The sequence below is a fragment of the Rhinopithecus bieti genome, unplaced genomic scaffold (assembly GCF_001698545.2).
Source record: "Rhinopithecus bieti isolate Rb0 unplaced genomic scaffold, ASM169854v2 scaffold_6945, whole genome shotgun sequence".
In the NCBI taxonomy this organism is placed as follows: Eukaryota; Metazoa; Chordata; class Mammalia; order Primates; family Cercopithecidae; genus Rhinopithecus; species Rhinopithecus bieti.
In genome coordinates, this window is record NW_016805531.1 from 1,137,046 (window position 1) to 1,154,553 (window position 17,508).

Consider the following 17,508-nt stretch of genomic DNA (forward strand, 5'->3'; position numbering starts at 1 on the left):
AAAAAAAAAAAAAAAAAAAAAAAAAAAAAAAAAAAGAAGTGGGAAAGAGGCACAAACACCTCACTGAGCAGGGTTCCGCAGATTCAGCCTTTTGGAGAGGACCTGTGCTATTCACATCATTCATTTTCTACCCAAAACATCCAGACTGACTAACATCTGCTTAATTAACTGCCTGACACTGAATGAAAGGAAGAGCTGAGGGCGTCATGACACATGAGGAAAATACTGAAAATGTGATTGAAGAGGCTCAGGATAAATACACAATCAACCTTTGACCCGTTAGCGAGAGCCACTTTCAGGAACACCAAAGAAATCTCAGCTGGAGCCTAATTTCAAGAAATGGACAGAGCTCCATGGGAGGTAGAACATGGTGAGCTGCAAATCTTGCCATGAACTGTACATCTTGACAATTCTATTTGGCTGATGCATTGCTTTTTCGTGTGGCAAAAATACTCTTATACCACTTTTCCCTGTGTAATGTTGCCACACTTCCATTCAAATACATTAACGTTTCCTTGTCATTCAGTGAATTTGGGGGGAACGAAAGTTTACATACCTATGACCTAAGGAGAGTGGAAGAGATGAAGAGGGAAGAAGACAGGTGTTAGGATGGTTGATAGGGCATTTTATAATTTCAAGATTTAGTTTTGGAAACCCATTTTAATGAAAATTCTATTTTATTTCTTCTTCCTTAAATATCTAAGCTGGTTTTTTTCTTCTCATGCTGTAATTCAATCCAAAAGGTATTTCTGATTATCTGCCATATGTCTGACAGGGTACAAATCCATTTTCCCAGAAATTCTTTTAATTTCTAGAGAGATTTGTATTTTGTTGAGATGAATCACTTGGGATCTTGATAAATGCAGCCTTATAGGTATTGAAACAGGGCTCAAGATTTTGCATTTCTAACAAACTCCTAGAGGCAACAGATGCTGCTGCTCCTTAGACCACACTTGGAGTCATGGTCTTAAAGGGCCTTAGATTGGAGAGAAAGGACATTGGGATGCAAGAAAAAAAAAAAAAAAAAAAAAGCCCAGGCTTTGCAGTCAGACAAAACTGGTCTCAGATCTAAGCCTGAGGAGGTAATTTCTTATCTCTGAGCTTTTATATCTTATTCTGAAAATGAGGATAAACTCTGGTTCCTGCAAGGTTGCTTTAAGTAGTAATAATACAGTACCTAGTGCAATGTCATCAAAGCCCCAGACCTGATTTTACCACTGTGCTTGCAGGAACACTGATGTGAGTCAGAATGTTGGGTTGAGATCTGGCACTGACTGGCTGACACCCTGGGTCTGCCATTTGTCCTCTCTTGATGTATGTTCTACATTGATAAAACTCAGGCAATTGCCTAGGTCATCACCGCCCAATATGATAGCCTGTATGTCCATGCTACTATTAAGCATTTGAAATGTGGTTGTTTCATATTGAGATATGCTGGAAGCACAAACTACACTCTGGATTTCAAAGTCTTAGTACAAAAAAGAATGTAAAATATCTCATTAATGTTTCTATAATGATTCATATTGAAATTATAATATTTTGCTCACATTGGGTTAAATACAACATTATTAAGAATAACTTTACTTATTTCTCTTTTCCTTTTTAATTGGCTACTAGAAAATTTTAAATTACATATATGGCACACAATATGTTTCTATTACACAGCATTCAATCTCTGGGGTCCCTTCCATTTTAATATTCTATTTAAATTGGATCAGACTCTTTATATTCTTATTTTTTCCAGCGTATTTCCTAGAACCTGCCAACTTTTCAAAACAGTTTGACTGACTTCCTATTAAAGGAAAATTTAAAAACAAGAAACTTCCATGCAGATAGAAAAGGTAGAGAGATTGGGAGGGTAGTAACTAAATTAGATGACCTAGTCTAAGAAAAGATAAGCCATTATGGATCAATTTAGCTCAGGTTTCCAGATTGTCAATGCATTTTGAATCACTAGTCCTTCTTTGAGCATTCTAAACTTCTTCAATTGCAAGAAAAAGAAAGAATATTTTATTCAAGGAAGTTCAGTGGTAACAACAGCCATTAGATAGAAGAATAACAAACAGGAAAGACTTTGAACCATCAGTGTAGTGAGTTGTACCACAGTGACTGTGAACCCCTGGGGAGAATGGCATTTATTTAAATAAATACAGTCTAACGTATGTCTGTTAGTATTATAAAAATCCAGATTAAACATTAATTGTGACAGAGAGATTTACTTTAATGCCTAAACTTGCCATATTGAGAAGTCATAAAAATGTTTCATGCAGAATCTCTCTTTGCTAAAAACGATTATAACATCATTGTAGCACACTTATTAATGCAAAGCAAGGAAGGCTGCAATACAAATGTAGTAAGAATAAAGCAAACTAACAAAGAGAAAAGACATACTGGAATACAATTATTCAACATTCAAATATGTCATAGTTACAAAAATGAATTTTATTACCCCATTATAACATTATAGAGATTAGCTTCAGTTGGGATCCAAAATATGAGTACATAAATTAATTCAGGATTCAAACAAAGAAGCTTTAAAAATCTTGTATATATTATAACTTTGATATTAATTGAGAAAGGGATAAAGCATTTCTAATTGTGTAGTGTGGAGAAGTTGATGTGATATTACTTTAAATAAGTAAGTATCATGAAAAAGAGTTTGTAAAGGGGTTCCAACCCCATTCGGATCAAACAGAGGAATTTGCCAAGTGCAATATTCCTTCCAACTTTTTTTTTTTTTTTTTTTTTAACACTGAAAGTCTTATTAGTCTGTCTTTGTTTTCATGGCTGCTTTGGTTGGAATTGCGGGAAAGAAAATTTTTCCCTTTCTGATTTGGTTCATGTTATTTTACCATACATGCTAGCGCCAATTCATAGGTCATTTCATTCTTTCAATATTTGGTCATCTCACTATTTTATTAACATCATAACAGAGGCTCACTGATAAAAAAGGAATAAGATGCATCTAGAAATAATAGATTTTTTCCTTGGTGGATGTGAAATTTGAGATTAAGAGGAGGTTGAAGATAGAAGAAAAAATGAGAATTTTAGTTTTCCCTGGGTTATATGGGCTTGAACTGCCTTCCTTATGCCGTAGAGTTAAGAGGTGGGTGTCTTCTGTGAGATTTATTGAGAACTCCTCAAACAGGTAATTCAAAGAGAACTTTAGGTTTTCTTAAGATATTTTATACTTTTTTTAGAAAAAAAAGAAAAACAGGGTAAAAGTCTAAGAGAGATTCTACATGAGAAAGCCGGTCAAAGGCCATCCCTTTCCTCCTTTACAGGAGAGGACAATCAGGTTTAAAGTAACATTAATGAGTAAGAAAAACATGAATGAAAACAGATTTACATTTTGGTATCCATGTGTGAAATGATGAGAAGAATACGCATAAAATTCAGATAACATTGCCTCTGGGGACAGAGAGAGCCAGGGGTCTGCAGCAGTATTAAAAGGGGCTTTAACTTGATCTGTAATGGCTTCTTTCATTTAAAAAGTGAGTGGAAGGCTGAGTGCAGTGGCTCATACCTATAATGGACTTTGGGAGGTCGAGGAGGGTAAATCGCTTGAGCCCGGGAGTTGGAGACCAGCCTGGGCAACATGGTGAAACCCTTTCTCTACAAAAAATACAAAAATTAGCTGGGTGTGGTGGTGCATGCCTGTAGTCCTAGAGACTGGGAAGGCTGAGGTGGGAGGATTGCTTGAACCTGGGCGCTCAAGGCTGCAGTGAGCTATGATTGCGCCATTGTACTCCAGCCTAAGTGACAGAGGGAGACTGTGTCTCAAATAAATAAATTAAAAAAATAAAATAAAATAAAGTGAGTGGAAGCATCTATAACCATTTATTTTTTTATTTTTTCCTTTTTTAGGCAGGGACTCACTGCATCTGGCCCAGAATGTTAACAGTCATGAATTAGGAAAGGCAGAATATAAATTGAAGGTCTCCTTTAATTTTATATAGTGAGCCATATGAAACTACCAGTGCCCAACGATTTTGATCTATAAAAACGCAAATTTTATATGAACCAACCTAGTTATTTTTTTAGTGTTTCAAAATTAAAAAACAGAATCAACCTTTAAAAAAAAATCTTATTTCTTCAGCCACCAGCACAACACAATGTACTTGATAAAACATGCCACTGTAGACCTGAAAGCCTTTTGCGAGGTAAGACAAGCAAAATTGAGAAAAGAGGTAAGCGGTGTGTTTTTGGACAATAATGACTTTATCTGATATGTGTTCCAAATCCCAGATTAATGGAATTGACTTTCAATTCAATTAACTTTTGATCCTTAAACGTATATCTGTTTTTTAATGTGTTTTAATTACAAACTCCTATTTTTAAATGTAAAATTGAGAAGTATATGAATAAGGAACTGCTGCAGTATGATGCCTTTGCACTTGGGAAAGGTAAGTGTCAACTGATCCCGTAAGACTTCTAGAACTGAACATAGTGTGCCCGGAGAATTACAGGTACATAAATTTAAATTAAGTTATCTGGGATGATTGGTTTGGATATCTCTGCATCTACTGTGAATGACATAAGTGAGGAAACTCATTGACAAAGGCAGTGCTTATTTGTGTCAGGATACACAGGGTAGAACTGGTGGATGATGCAACTTGCAACTTTTAACTAATAATAACTTACCTTTTGCTGAACCTGTTGAACTTGGCTATGCTTAGAAATATGAGGGGGATACTACAAGGTGGAGTTTTTCTCCCTCTGCCTTCCTATGGTGATAAGAATGATAGGTACAAAAGAACAAAATGACTCACATGTTTAATACAAAGCCTACTGGGACAGAATTATGTCATTTATTTTATGTTAGTTCAGAAGAGAAGACTAGACAGTATTTTTTAAATTACCAAGCTGGATTCTTTAAAATGCTTCCCCAAATTTACCTTGATGAAGAGTTGCTCACTTGAAATCTTTAAGCTGAATAGTAAAAAAGCAAGAGGGGGGAAGAGGCCTGCAGGAGACTGTAAGAGTTAGCTGGATAGCTGAAAGGCCACAGTGGGTGCTTGGGGTCCAGCAAAGAGTACAGCTGTCTTCATTTCAAATATAAAAATGTTACAGTTGCGGGAAATGACAGCTGTGGCCACATGTTTTCCCTCTACCCACCCACATCAAAATACCAATGAGTTCTAAATCTTGCTCCTTTCTGGTAATGTAACAGCACTTAAAGCAAGTACTTCAATAGCTGCAGGCCACCAGAAGGATGGAGTCCAGAGCCTGCTGTCCTGTGACTAGTGGGTGGAAGCGCATATCTCACCGTTCCATCGTGATCAAAGTGCTGCACACTTACAAAGTTCAAAATCCAGTGTCTGGACCTGGTTTTTCTAAGAGGGCATGCTTTAGGTTTTCATTGAAGGTAGTATATTTCTGGAATAAAAATGGCAACTATAGCATACCAAAAATAATGGTATTGACAATAACAATATCACAGTAACAATGAAAGTTAATGGAGTATTTACTCTTTGAGGGACACCGGACTCAGCATTAGAAAGCTTATCTTCTATAATTCAAATAGCAACTCTATAACGTAGGTGCTATTTTTATTATTTTCAGTTTACAACTGAGAAAAGTAAGGCACAGAGAGATGTAATTATGTGCCTAAGGGACTCACGACTAATAGGTGGCAAAATAATGATTTGAAACTTGACTGTTATTCTCAAAAGCCCATGAGCACCAGCTTCCTAGACCTAAAAACTAAATTGTCATTCTCTTATTATCATCGCTATTTAACATTTTCCACAAGGTTGGCCTAACCATCAACCATTGTGCTTTTGGAAAAAAAAATTCTAATGGCATTCTTACTCCCCTTCCATCCCCTTCCATCTGTTTCTTTGCAAAGATGATTGACGACTGAGCCTAGAGTCTAAAAATGCTATCAACATCTGCAGCCCCAGGAGCTCATACAAAGTAACTAACTGGAAAGTCATTAACTGATGCAGTAACTATTTTCTGTCCCCAGGAGAACCCTGGCACCTGAGAGCAAGACTCTTGGGCCCTACGTGGAGAGACCAGTATAGTAATGTATAATGCAGCCCAACATACGTGTCAAACGAACAGGGCCACTGGGGACACAGACTAAGGTGCCTACTTCAAATGAAATGATATTCCAGCACTATCCTCCTGTATTATAGTTAAAGCAGCAAAGGGTTAATTAAAAGCAATCTCTCTTGTTTCTTAGGAGACCCTTTCTCCTTTGCCAGTAGATGACTGTTTATACTCCCAGTTTATTTCTTCAGTCCTAAAGATATTTTATTGCCTGCTAAACTAAGTTTTCTCTAAATTGCTGGAGAAGAAAAACACCCCAAACTGCTTATTTCATCAAAACTGGCTCCTGTATTACATTGTCCAAAATGAAATCCACCAATCCAGGGCACCAAAGTTGATAATATGAGAGAGAGGTGCTTGATAAGATTTTTAAAAATTCTCTGGAGTCACAGTTGGTCATTACTTAACCTGTCAATCTCACAAGTACTCAGTAGGAGTCTCTCCATCCCCTACCAGATAATTGCATTAAGTTATATTGTTTGAATTACTGTCATATAAGCACTGAGAGGAAAGAGAATATGAACAACTGCTTCATAGAGCATTTCGAATATTGCCAAGTGTAAAGAGATACTTAAGTGCTGATCGCGATGACATGTGGTAAATTAGCCCCCAGCATCATGGCAGAGTTGACTGGCTTGAAAGTCACCTGACTTCCTGACAGCCCTATTCCTTGGCAGGTATTGGAGATTTAAGTAGTGGTGCTGGATTCTAATAGTACTCCCAAGGATGCAAGTGTGCTAAGGCTTTCTCCTCAAGGTGTGACACTTAGCACACTTGTGTGACCGGACTGATATCTTGGCTCTGCCACTTTCTTGTTGTGTGATCCAGTGCAATAATTTAATTTTCCTGAATCTCACTTTCCCAATCAGTAAAATGGGAACAGGGCTACTTTTCTGTCCTGCTTCACTAGGCTATTGTGGGGCTCCAATAAGAAAAACTGTAGAAAATGCTTTGAAGAAAATGGTTTGAAGAATAGGTAAGTACTTAAGTACTAAAAATACATTGTTAGCTGAGAATTTTGAGTGGTGTGTGTGCATGTGTGTGTGTGTGTGTGAGGGTGGGGGAGGAATACAAGCAGAGGTGGGCTAGTGTGGAAGACTTAGACTTTATCATTATTATTATTATTATTATTATTATTATTATTATTATGGAGTCTTGCTCTGTAGCCCAGGCTGGAATGCAGTGGTGCGATCTTGACTCACCACAACCTCCACCTCCCAGGTTCAAGCGATTCTCCTGCCTCAGCCTCCCAAGTAGCTGGGATTACAGGCATGCACTACCATGCCTGGCTAATTTTTGTAGTTTTAGTAGAGACAGGGTTTCACCATGTTCATCAGGCTGGTCTCGAACTCTTGACCTCAGGTGATCCACGTACCTTGGCCTCCCAAAGTGCTGGGATTACAGGCGTGAGCCACCGCACCCTTTGGCTTATTATTTTATTATTATTTTAACGCTTTCTCCACACTTGAGAGATTGATCAACAATTATGGTTAAATTACTAGCACCAGTTTTGAATACCTCCTAGGGAGTCACCAATAGGTTATTATTTGTCTACCTCGTATTTCCTGAACAAAAATAATTCATTTAGCTCTGAATGTTTATCTAAGGCATGAAAAACTTGGTTTAGTTTTTTGAGTATCTGCAGTGTCATCAAACTTATCCAAATATTTAATCTAAATTCCATGTGCTGTCATTTAAGGCCATTATGTCTGGTTCTTTCCTCATCAGTTAATCTCTGTAATAGTGCTCTATCTGGCTCATTCCATCCTTTTATATTTCTGTAGACAGTTATCACTCCAAATGCCTTCACTTTTTTTCTGAGCCAGCTATCTTTTTCTTGACTCAAAGGCCATCACTTGGAAATATTTGTCACTTTTAGTTGGTCTCTTATGAAATCTGAAACACTTTACATCTACCTGTTTAAATTCAGGATCACGGGCTCTTGCTCGTCCTTGCTCTATGAATCAAGGTAGAGGGCTCTCCTATAAACCGTTTTTTTGCTATTTTCCTATCACTGCATGTACCTTTTGTCTTCACCCAAAATAATCCAAGGCAAGCAGGGAGGAAAAAGCACTTCCCTGGGGTGAAGTGGCTCTTACCACAAAGACTTCACAGCAGATGCAAAGGCCACTGTTCTTGGTAAAGGCGTGAGTTATGTCCAGGAGAGCAGGTCTTGTCATGGGTCCCCCTGTTAAGACAATGCACTGGGGCCTGGAAGTGAAAAAATGATGTGAGAATGGGCCACTGCAAGAAGTCTGTAACCTTAGAACCATTCCAATGGGATGACAGGTACAGAGGCTTGGAAGAATGGGACAACCTCTCCCCTATTTTATGGGTTTTGCACCAGAATTCTTGAATCATCCTGCCTGTCCATCTTGACATGTTTGTGTTCTCAGTTCAGTTAGTCATAGCAAAAGTGTGAAGTAAGGAAAAAGTAGTCTTGTAGTCCCTGATATGGTTTGTCTGTGTTCCCACCCAAATCTCATCTTGAATTGTAGCTTCCATAATCCCCACGTATTGTGAGAGGGACCCAGTGGGAAGTAACTGAATCATGGGGACAGATTTTCCTATGCTGTTGTCATGATAGTGAGTAAGTCTGAAGAGACCTGATGGTTTTATAAAGGGCAGTTCCCCTGCGTACACTCTCTTGCCTGCCACCGTGTAAGACGTGACTTTGCTCCTCCTTCACCCTCCGCCATGATTGTGAGGCCTCCTCAGCCATGTGGAACTATGAGTCCACCGAATCTCTTTTTCTTGAAAAATTACCCAGTCTTGGGTATTTCTTCATAGCAGCATGAAAATGGACTAAAATTGGTACCTGTAGAGTGGGGTGTTGCTGTAAAGGTACCCAAAAATGTGGAAGTGACTTTGGAACCAGGTATAACAGGCAGAGGTTGGAACAGTTTGGAGGGCTCAGAAGAAGATAGAAAAATGTGGAAAAGTTTGGAACTTCCTAGGGACTTGGAGGGCTCAGAAGAAAGGAAGATATGTAAAAATTTGGAACTTCATAGAGACTTATTCAATGGCTTTGACCAAAATGCTGATAGTGATATGGACAACAAAGTCCAGGCTGAGGTGGTCTCAGATGGAGATGAGGAACTCCTTGGGACCTGGAGTAAAGGTCACTCTTGCTATGCAAAGATACTGGCAGCATGTTGCCTCTGCCCTAGAAATCTGTGAAACTTTGAACTTGAGAGAGATGATTTAGGTATCTGGCAGAAATTTCTAAGCAGCAAAGTGTTCAAGAGGAAGCAGAGCAAAAAAGTTGGAAAAATTTGCAGTAGAAAAGAAAAAATCATTTTCTGGGGAGAACTTCAAACTGGCTGCAGAAATTTGCATAAGTAAAAAGGAGGCAAATGCTAATCACCAAGACAATGGGGAAAATATTTCCAGGGCATGTCAGAGAACTTCACAGCAGCCTCTCGCATCGCAGGCCTGGAGGCCCAGGAGGGAAATATGGTTTCCTGGGCATGGTCCGGGGCTCCCCTGCTGTGTGCAGCTTAGGGACTTGGTGCCCTGTGTCCTAGCTGCTCCAGCCATGGATAAAAGGGGCCAAGGTATAGCTTGGGTGGTGGATTCAGAGGGTGCAAGTCCCAAGCCTTGGCAGCTTTCATGTGGTGTTGGTCCTGTGGGTGCATAGAAGACAAGAATTGAGGTTTGAGAACCTCCACCTAGATGTCAGAGGATTTATGGAGATGCCTAGATATCCAGGCAGAGGTGTGCTGCAGGGGCAGAGGACTCGTGGAGAACCTCTGCTAGGGTAGTGCAGAAGGGAAATGTGGGGTTGGAGCTCCCAGACAGACTCCCCACTGAGGCGCTGCCTAGTAGAGCTGTGAGAAGAGGCCACAATCCTCTAGATCCCAGAATGGTAGATCCACCAACAGTTTGCACTGTGCACCTGGAAAAGCTGCAGACACTCAACACCAGCCAGTGAAAGCAGCCAGGAGGGAGGCTGTACCCTGCAAAGCCACAGGGGCAGAGCTGCCCAACACCATGGGAATCCACCTTGGATCAATATGACCTGGATATGAGACAAGGAGTCAAAGGAGATCATTTTGGAGCTTTAAGATTTTACTGCCCCACCAGATTTCGGACTTGCATGGGGCCTGTAGCCCCTTTGTTTTGGCCAATTTCTCCCATTTGGAACAGGTGTATTTACCAAATGCCTGTATTCCCATTTTAGATAGGAAGTAACTAACTTGCTTTTGATGTTATAGGTTCATAGGCAGAAGGGACATGCTTTGTCTCAGATGAGACTTTGGACTGTGGACTTCTGAGTTAATGATGAAATGAGTTAAGACTTTGGGGGACTGTTGGGAAGGCATGATTAATTTTGAAATGTGAGGACATGAAATTTGGGAGGGGCCCGGGATGGAATGACATGGTTTGGGCTGTGTCCCCACCTAAATCTCATTTTGAATTATAGTTCCCATAATCCCCATGTGTTGTGGGAGGGACCCAGTGGGAGGTAATTGAATCATGGGGGTGAGTTTTTCCTGTGCTGTTCTCCTGACAGTGAATAGGTCTCCCAAGAACTGATGGTTTTACAAAGGGCAGTTCCCCTGCACACACTCCCTTGCCTGCTGCCATGTAAGACATGCCTTTGATCCCCCTTTGCCTTCTGCCAAGATTGTGAGGCCTCCCCAGCCATGTGGAACTGTGAGTCCATTAAACCTCTTTTTTTAAAATTATAAATTACCCAGTCTTGGGTATCTCTCATAGCAGTATGAAAATGGGCTAATACAGTCCCCCTCTCCTTTTTCCTCTAGCCACCTACCCCAACTCCCAAGGCAATCTGTTCCTGTCCAAGCAAGATTTTTATGTTACTTTCTTTCATTCTTCATACAAGCTTGTGTTTGAGATTTCATTCAAAATAAGATACAACTAATGAAAAGCAAAAAGCGTTACTTTTAAGAGAATTCAGTAAGCCCTAAAGCCTTAAGTGGAATGGAAACAATAGCAGAATAATGTGTGTGGGGATTTAGGATAGTCTCTCTGAAGTCACATTACTTAGTCCACTTGCTATCTCCATGCATGGAAGGTGACACCTGGCACTATGAGGGGCTATAGTTTGGGGTGGGCAGAGTAGGGTGTGGAAGGAAAGAAGCACTCACAGGAGGTGCTGTCATGAAAATATAGCAGTTTTGTATGACTGCTTATTTTTAGAATGTACCCCTAAAGCTTATAACTACTTGAATGCCCTTTTCTCTCATAAAGGAGAGCCACTTCTAAGGTGGAACAACACCAGGATGCCTGAGACACCGACACCAGCTTTACCTGAAGTTTTTCACATGGTCTTCCACTGTGGTTAATTCCAGAGCGTTGTCTAAAGCACTCACATAGGAAAGAGCCTGTGTGGAGGAGCCCCAGTTCACATCTGTGGATAAAGGAGGAAATTGGCATAAGAAGCACTGACCTTTCCTCTGTGTACCATGAATAATTCTTACAAGTCATTCCCTTCTATGATTTTCCTTGGCTATGCCAGCAAGGATGAGTGCCCAAATTAGAGAAAATATAGTGTGGAATTTCCTAAAAAGCACTTTGTATCCTTCTATGAATACTATGTGAATCTTCAGAAGCAAAGGCTTCATTCCAGCAAAGGATCAGACTGTACAACTGCAGTCCTAGAAATCTTGCTTGGTGGGAGAGGCTGTGCAATAACCACGTGGCAGGCAGATAGACTTGGGAAACTGGTCAATCCCTGAATAAAATCAAAGCATCTTCACACATTTTTTTTTTTTTTTGAGATGGAGTTTCGCTCTGTCACCAGGCTGGAATGCAGTGATGCGATCTTGGCTCACGGTAACCTCCGCCCCCCGGGTTCAAGAGATTTTCCTGCCTCAGCCTCCTGAGTAGCTGGGACTACAGGCACCTGCCACCATGCTTGGATAATTTTTGTATTTTTCGTAGAGACGGGGTTTCACCATATTGGCCAGACTGGTCTCAAACTTCTGACTTTGTGATCCACCGATCTCCGCCTCTCGAAGTGTTGGGATTACAGGCGTGAGCCACTGCGCCTGGCCCAAATTCTTAAATTGAAAAGAGAAGCAGCATTTCTGTATACACAGAAAGTGTGCAGTAATCTTTATATTTTGAACAGTAAAACTGAATAGCATGGGAATTCTTCTAGAATTCTATGAAGAGGGTCAAGGTTCTTTAGCAAACATTTTAGTTTGATCTTTGAGAAGCTATTCCTTAATCTTCATCATAAGGGAGATCAGCTCTACCATCCCTCCCCCCCAACCCCCCTCCTTCTTTTTTTGAGACAGAGTCTCGCCCTCGCCCAGGCTGGAGTGCAGTGGCGCCATCTCGGCTCACTCCAAGCTCTGCCTCCTGGGTTCACGCTGTTCTCCTGCCTCAGCCTCCCAAGTAGCTGGGACTACAGGCGCCTGCCACCTCACCCGGCTAATGTTTTTCTTGTGTGTTTTTAGTAGAGACGGGGTTTCACCGTGTTAGCCAGGATAGTCTCGATCTCCTGACCTCGTGATCCACCTTTCTCGGCCTCCCAAAGTGTGCATGAGCCACCGTGCCCAGCCTTTTATTTATTTATTTATTTTTACAAATTTAAGTATTAAATGGATCTTCCAAGGTTTATGAGAGGAAGTCCCTGGCAAGAATGTACAGATACACCCCAGATGACAGACAAAACCTATTCTTCTGGAGATCCAGGGAAATGGTTGAACGATAATTATCTGGAGATAAAGAAGATCAATATTGATTAAGTGTTGATGGTGCATCAGGCATGAAGCATACCTTAGGCCGTTTATTTTAAATAGGGATAAAAACTCTACTAGTCAATTGGACGTTTATGTGTAAAAAGTGAACCTTGAACAATACCTCACATCATATACAAAATTAACTCAAAATGGATAATAGACCTAAACATAATTTCCAAAGCATTAAAACTTCTAGAAGTTTGTGACTTTGGATTAGGAAAAGATATCTTAGATCAGATGCAACATGGTAAGCCATTAAAAAAAAAAAAAGATAAATTAGACTTCACAAAAACTCAGAAGTTTTATTCTTCAAAACAAACCGTAAGGAAAATAGAGAAACCACAGATCCAAAGAAAATATTTGCAAAACACATACTACTAAAGGATTTGCATCCAGAATAGATAAAGAACTCTCATTACTGAATAATAAGAAAACAACTAAAACATGAGCAAAAGATTTAAACAGATACTTGACTAAAAAAGATATATGGATGGCAAATAAGATGTTCAACATCGTTAATCATTGGGAAAATGTAAATTAAACCACAATGAGGTGGCACTACACATCTATTAGAATGGCTTTTAAAAAATCAACTGGCAATAATACATGCTGACAAACATGTGGAGCATCTAGGACTCTCATTCATGGCTTGCAGGAATGGAAAATAATACTGCTACCACAGAAAACAGTTTGGCAGTTTCTTATAAAGTTATATATACACTTACTATTTAATCATAAATCCCACTACCAGATATTTACCCAAGGGAAAAATGAAAGCATGAGTCCACATAAAGTCCTGTGGACCTAAACTGAAAACAACTCAGATGACCATCAACTGGTGAATAGAATTTAAGAATATATGTGATGTATTCATACAATAGAATACTACTCAGCGACACCAAAGAATAAACCACTTACATATGCAACACCATGGATAAATCTAAAAGCATTCTGCTAAGTGAAAGGAAGTCTTCTCAAAGGCTATATCTTGTATGTTTCTATTTATATGGTATTTTGGAAAAGGCAAAGCTACAGGATCAGACATCAGAAAAGCAGCTGCCTAAGGCTAAGTTGGAGGGTGGAGATTGACTACACAGGGGTATAAGGGAACTTGTGAGGATGATGGAAATATCCTGTATCTTGATGATGGTTACAACACTGTACAAGTTTGTCAAAACATACAGACAGCCCATTTAAAAGGGATACATTTTTCCATATGTAAGTTATACATGATGTTAACAATATGTAAAGTAATAAATAAAAGCTAAACAGACCCCTCCAAGGTAGTTACTACAAGCTCTGCTTTACTGGCAGAGTAAGGGAAAGGAGAATGTGAGGGTGGCTCTGGGTTTTCCTGCACCGCACTGTCTGCAACCCCTCCTAGATTTAATATCCCTGGTACTAAAGTCAACACCCAAAGTTCAGATCCAATTGCTTCTTCAATTGATTAGCTTGTGCCATCTTCCTGTTGCTCACAACATCAGATTCTTTGGCATGACCTTTAAGTTTCTTATTATCTGGCCCCCACCACTCTTCCAGGCTCCCTCTGTGATCCTTCTCCCCATCACTCAGGAACCTTCTGTGTGTTGAAGGCCTTGAGCCTTCCCAAATACGCCGCCCCGCACTTGTATGTGTCCTTAATGTCATTCATGCTTCACCTTCTGCCCAGAATACCATTCCCTGACTCTGATTAACCAAACCCCAGTTGCTTGCTTTTTTTTTTTTTTTTTTAAAAAGTAATTTATTCATTTAAAAAATATTTGTTAAATGTCCACTGAGTGTTTGACTCTGTGAACATAAGTTAGGAACCAGAAAGTTTTCCTGGATAACTCTAAAGTTAATCCTTCCCTCCCCTTTTCTCAGCAATTTGCTCATATTACTCTCATAGTGGTCACTATTTTGTATCATAATTAATTCCTTAAGTGTGACTCTGTGAACTCCTTGAGCACAGGGACTATATTTAATTTATCAGGACATCAGAAACAGAAAGTGATGTAATGGAAAGCTTGTCGGGTTGGTTTGATATCATACACGTTCTGGTTATATGGTCCGATCCATCACATCCTGATTATTACTTTGGTAAGTAGTCAACTCTTTGAACCCCAGTTTCTTCATCTGTAAAATGGCACTAATAGTATTGTGAGGATTAAATGAGTGCATTGTATATAACAGGTGCTCAACGAGGTTAGCCGTTGTTGTTGTTGTTGTTATTATTATTATTATTATTTGAGATGGAGTTTCGCTCTTGTTGCCCAGGCTGGAGTGCAGCGGCTCGATCTCAACTCACTGCAACCTCCGCCTTCCGGTTTCAAGCGATTCTCCTGCCTCAGCCTCCTGAGTAGCTGGGATTACAGGGGTCTGCCACCATGCCTGTCTAATTTTTGTATTTTTAGTAGAGACGGGGTTTCACCATGTTGGCCAGGCTGGTCTTGGACTCCTGACCTCGTGATCCACCCTCCTCAGCCTCCTAAAGTGCTGGGAGTACAGCCATGAGCCATTGCGCCCAGCCCCAATTATTGTTACTATTATATTCCACAATGTTATTAGTATCCACCTTGCATATGCCTCACCTAAGCACATAAAATTGCTTAATAAATGAGTAGTTAGAGAGAGATTTGGAAACCCTATTCCATACAGTCCTTGTTATCTTACCTGGCTTCTTATAAGTCACATAGACATAGAGGAAGAATTCAATGACATAGGTGATGACAGCTGCCCACCAGTTGATGACAAACATGACTGCACAGCACAGAACAGCTCCAAAAAGAGACACCCACATATTGTAAATTCCATATGCAGGTCTCCATCCTGAAAATAAAATATGCAGAAGGAAAACTTCCACTCTACTACGATCATGCCACTGAATATTGTAAGAATGCAGGTAATATGCCTTTTTCCTGATATAAAGAATCAGAACTTTTAGGTCAATTTCTAGGCTCTGTGCTTATTTTCCTGTGATCTTGGGTTCCTGGTCTATGAAGATGGTACTTACACCAAATAGAATGCTGTAAAGTTTAGGAAATGTTAAGCATCTGAAAAATGTGCCATTCAGGACCCTCCATACTCCATGCTCCTGACTGTCTTCCCAAACTTCCAAACCTTAAGCATCTGGTATTTATGCCATCAGGAACTGAAAAGAGGCAGGAGGAATGGAAAGAGTGGGATCTACCAGGTGGGGAAGAGAAACTTCTTGGTTGTCTGAAAAAGAAAAAGTGAAGAAAATGGTTTTTTTGCTCCCATGGAGAAGGCGGAGTAATCATCAAGAGTCAATCTGCTTGACTTCCTGGTAGCTCTTCCACTACCCTAAGAGGACAGTGCTTGCCTTTTCAGAAATAATAATTGATGAAAAAAGCAGGAGAAATGGCTTTTTAAGCTCAACAGCTAGCAAAGGCTTCTTAAACCCAATGTGTTAATATGTCATGCATTTTGCAATGAAAATATTTCTCACAGTGTGCACATGCATGGGGGTTTTCTGTGTTCTCTTAGCTTCCTGAAATAGAAGCAACTGGAAGACAGTATGGACAGGAAAGAAAAGCTCTGATTTGAAAGGCACCTTTTGTTAAAGAATGGGGTACGTTTTAATATAGGAGTTGCCAAAACACAACAGAACTTTACGTGTTTGGGAGCAATTTCCTAAATGGCCACAAGATGGACATAGCACTTCAAGAACATCATTGAAAATAGCCTTATTTTTCTCTGAGTCTGGCTTCCCGTCCGTGTGTGTGTGTGTGTGTGTGTGTGTGTGTGTGTGTGTGTGTGAGAGAGAGAGAGAGAGAGAGAGAGAGACATTTTCTGGGTTTGCGTATCCATGTGTCTCCCTCTATATGCTTTTCTACATTTTCCTCTCTCTCTCCCCCTCTTTCCCATTCTCCTTTGCACTCTTTTCCCTGGCTGTCTACTATTTCACCTTATTTGTCAAAAGTGGCCATAACGTGGCATGGAGTCACACATTTCTGTGTTAACAAAACAGAAAGAAACGGAAAGTCCTCTGCTACTTTCTGTAGCCTAGTATTCGTTAGATTAAGATTGGTCTTCCATCTATATTTTGTCTTATTGGCAGCAAGTTTTCCAAAGGAGGCTTAATATCTTATCAGGCCCTGAATGAGTGGAAATGTGTTTATATATCCGGTAAAAGTTCTCAAGGTGGAGATCTTTCTGAAGGTAGGTAATGACAAGTCTCTATTCTGGTAGAAAGGCAGAAGAAACTGGAGTGGACAATGAAAGCAAAGAAGAGGTGAGGAGTGACTAGAAAGGAGAAGGCTCCTTGGTGTGAAATTTTGAACAACTTTAAACCACAGCCCAAAGGGTGCAGCCTGTCTACATTGCCCCCACTCAGCAGGTAATTATGGGAACTACTCATCCTTCTCTTCTGCACCATGGGCAGGAAACAAATTGATAGTAAGGAAGTTTCAAATATATACATTAATTCCACTTCTGTGGTCACTTTCACCCTGGAAATAAATAGTGGTGTTTTTCTACTGCTGAAATAAATGTGGTTTCTCTTGCAATGAATAATTTATTGCCACGGGAGAAAATTGACTTTACGGTTGGTCAAAAAGGCCATTGCTCAAATGATTCTTTTTCTATTTCAAAACTCATCCCCAAACTCACCAAAATAAAGTAGATTACGCTTCTCACTAGGATATAAGGAAACATATAAACACAGATTGAACACTTTTCACTGACTTATTTCATTTTATTGAGACAAACTAACTGTTTGCTTAGACATATTTTA

At 39.9% G+C, this 17,508-nt stretch overlaps 1 protein-coding gene across 1 annotated transcript in view; it reads right to left on the reverse strand.

The window, feature by feature from the left end:
• SLC12A1 (solute carrier family 12 member 1) overlaps nt 1-17,508 on the reverse strand; it is a 109,646-nt gene that overhangs the window by 49,751 nt on the left and 42,387 nt on the right. The window contains 3 exon segments of the mRNA XM_017872780.1: nt 8,157-8,268; nt 11,335-11,434; nt 15,426-15,581. Of these exon segments, the coding sequence (XP_017728269.1) occupies nt 8,157-8,268; nt 11,335-11,434; nt 15,426-15,581 (368 nt within the window).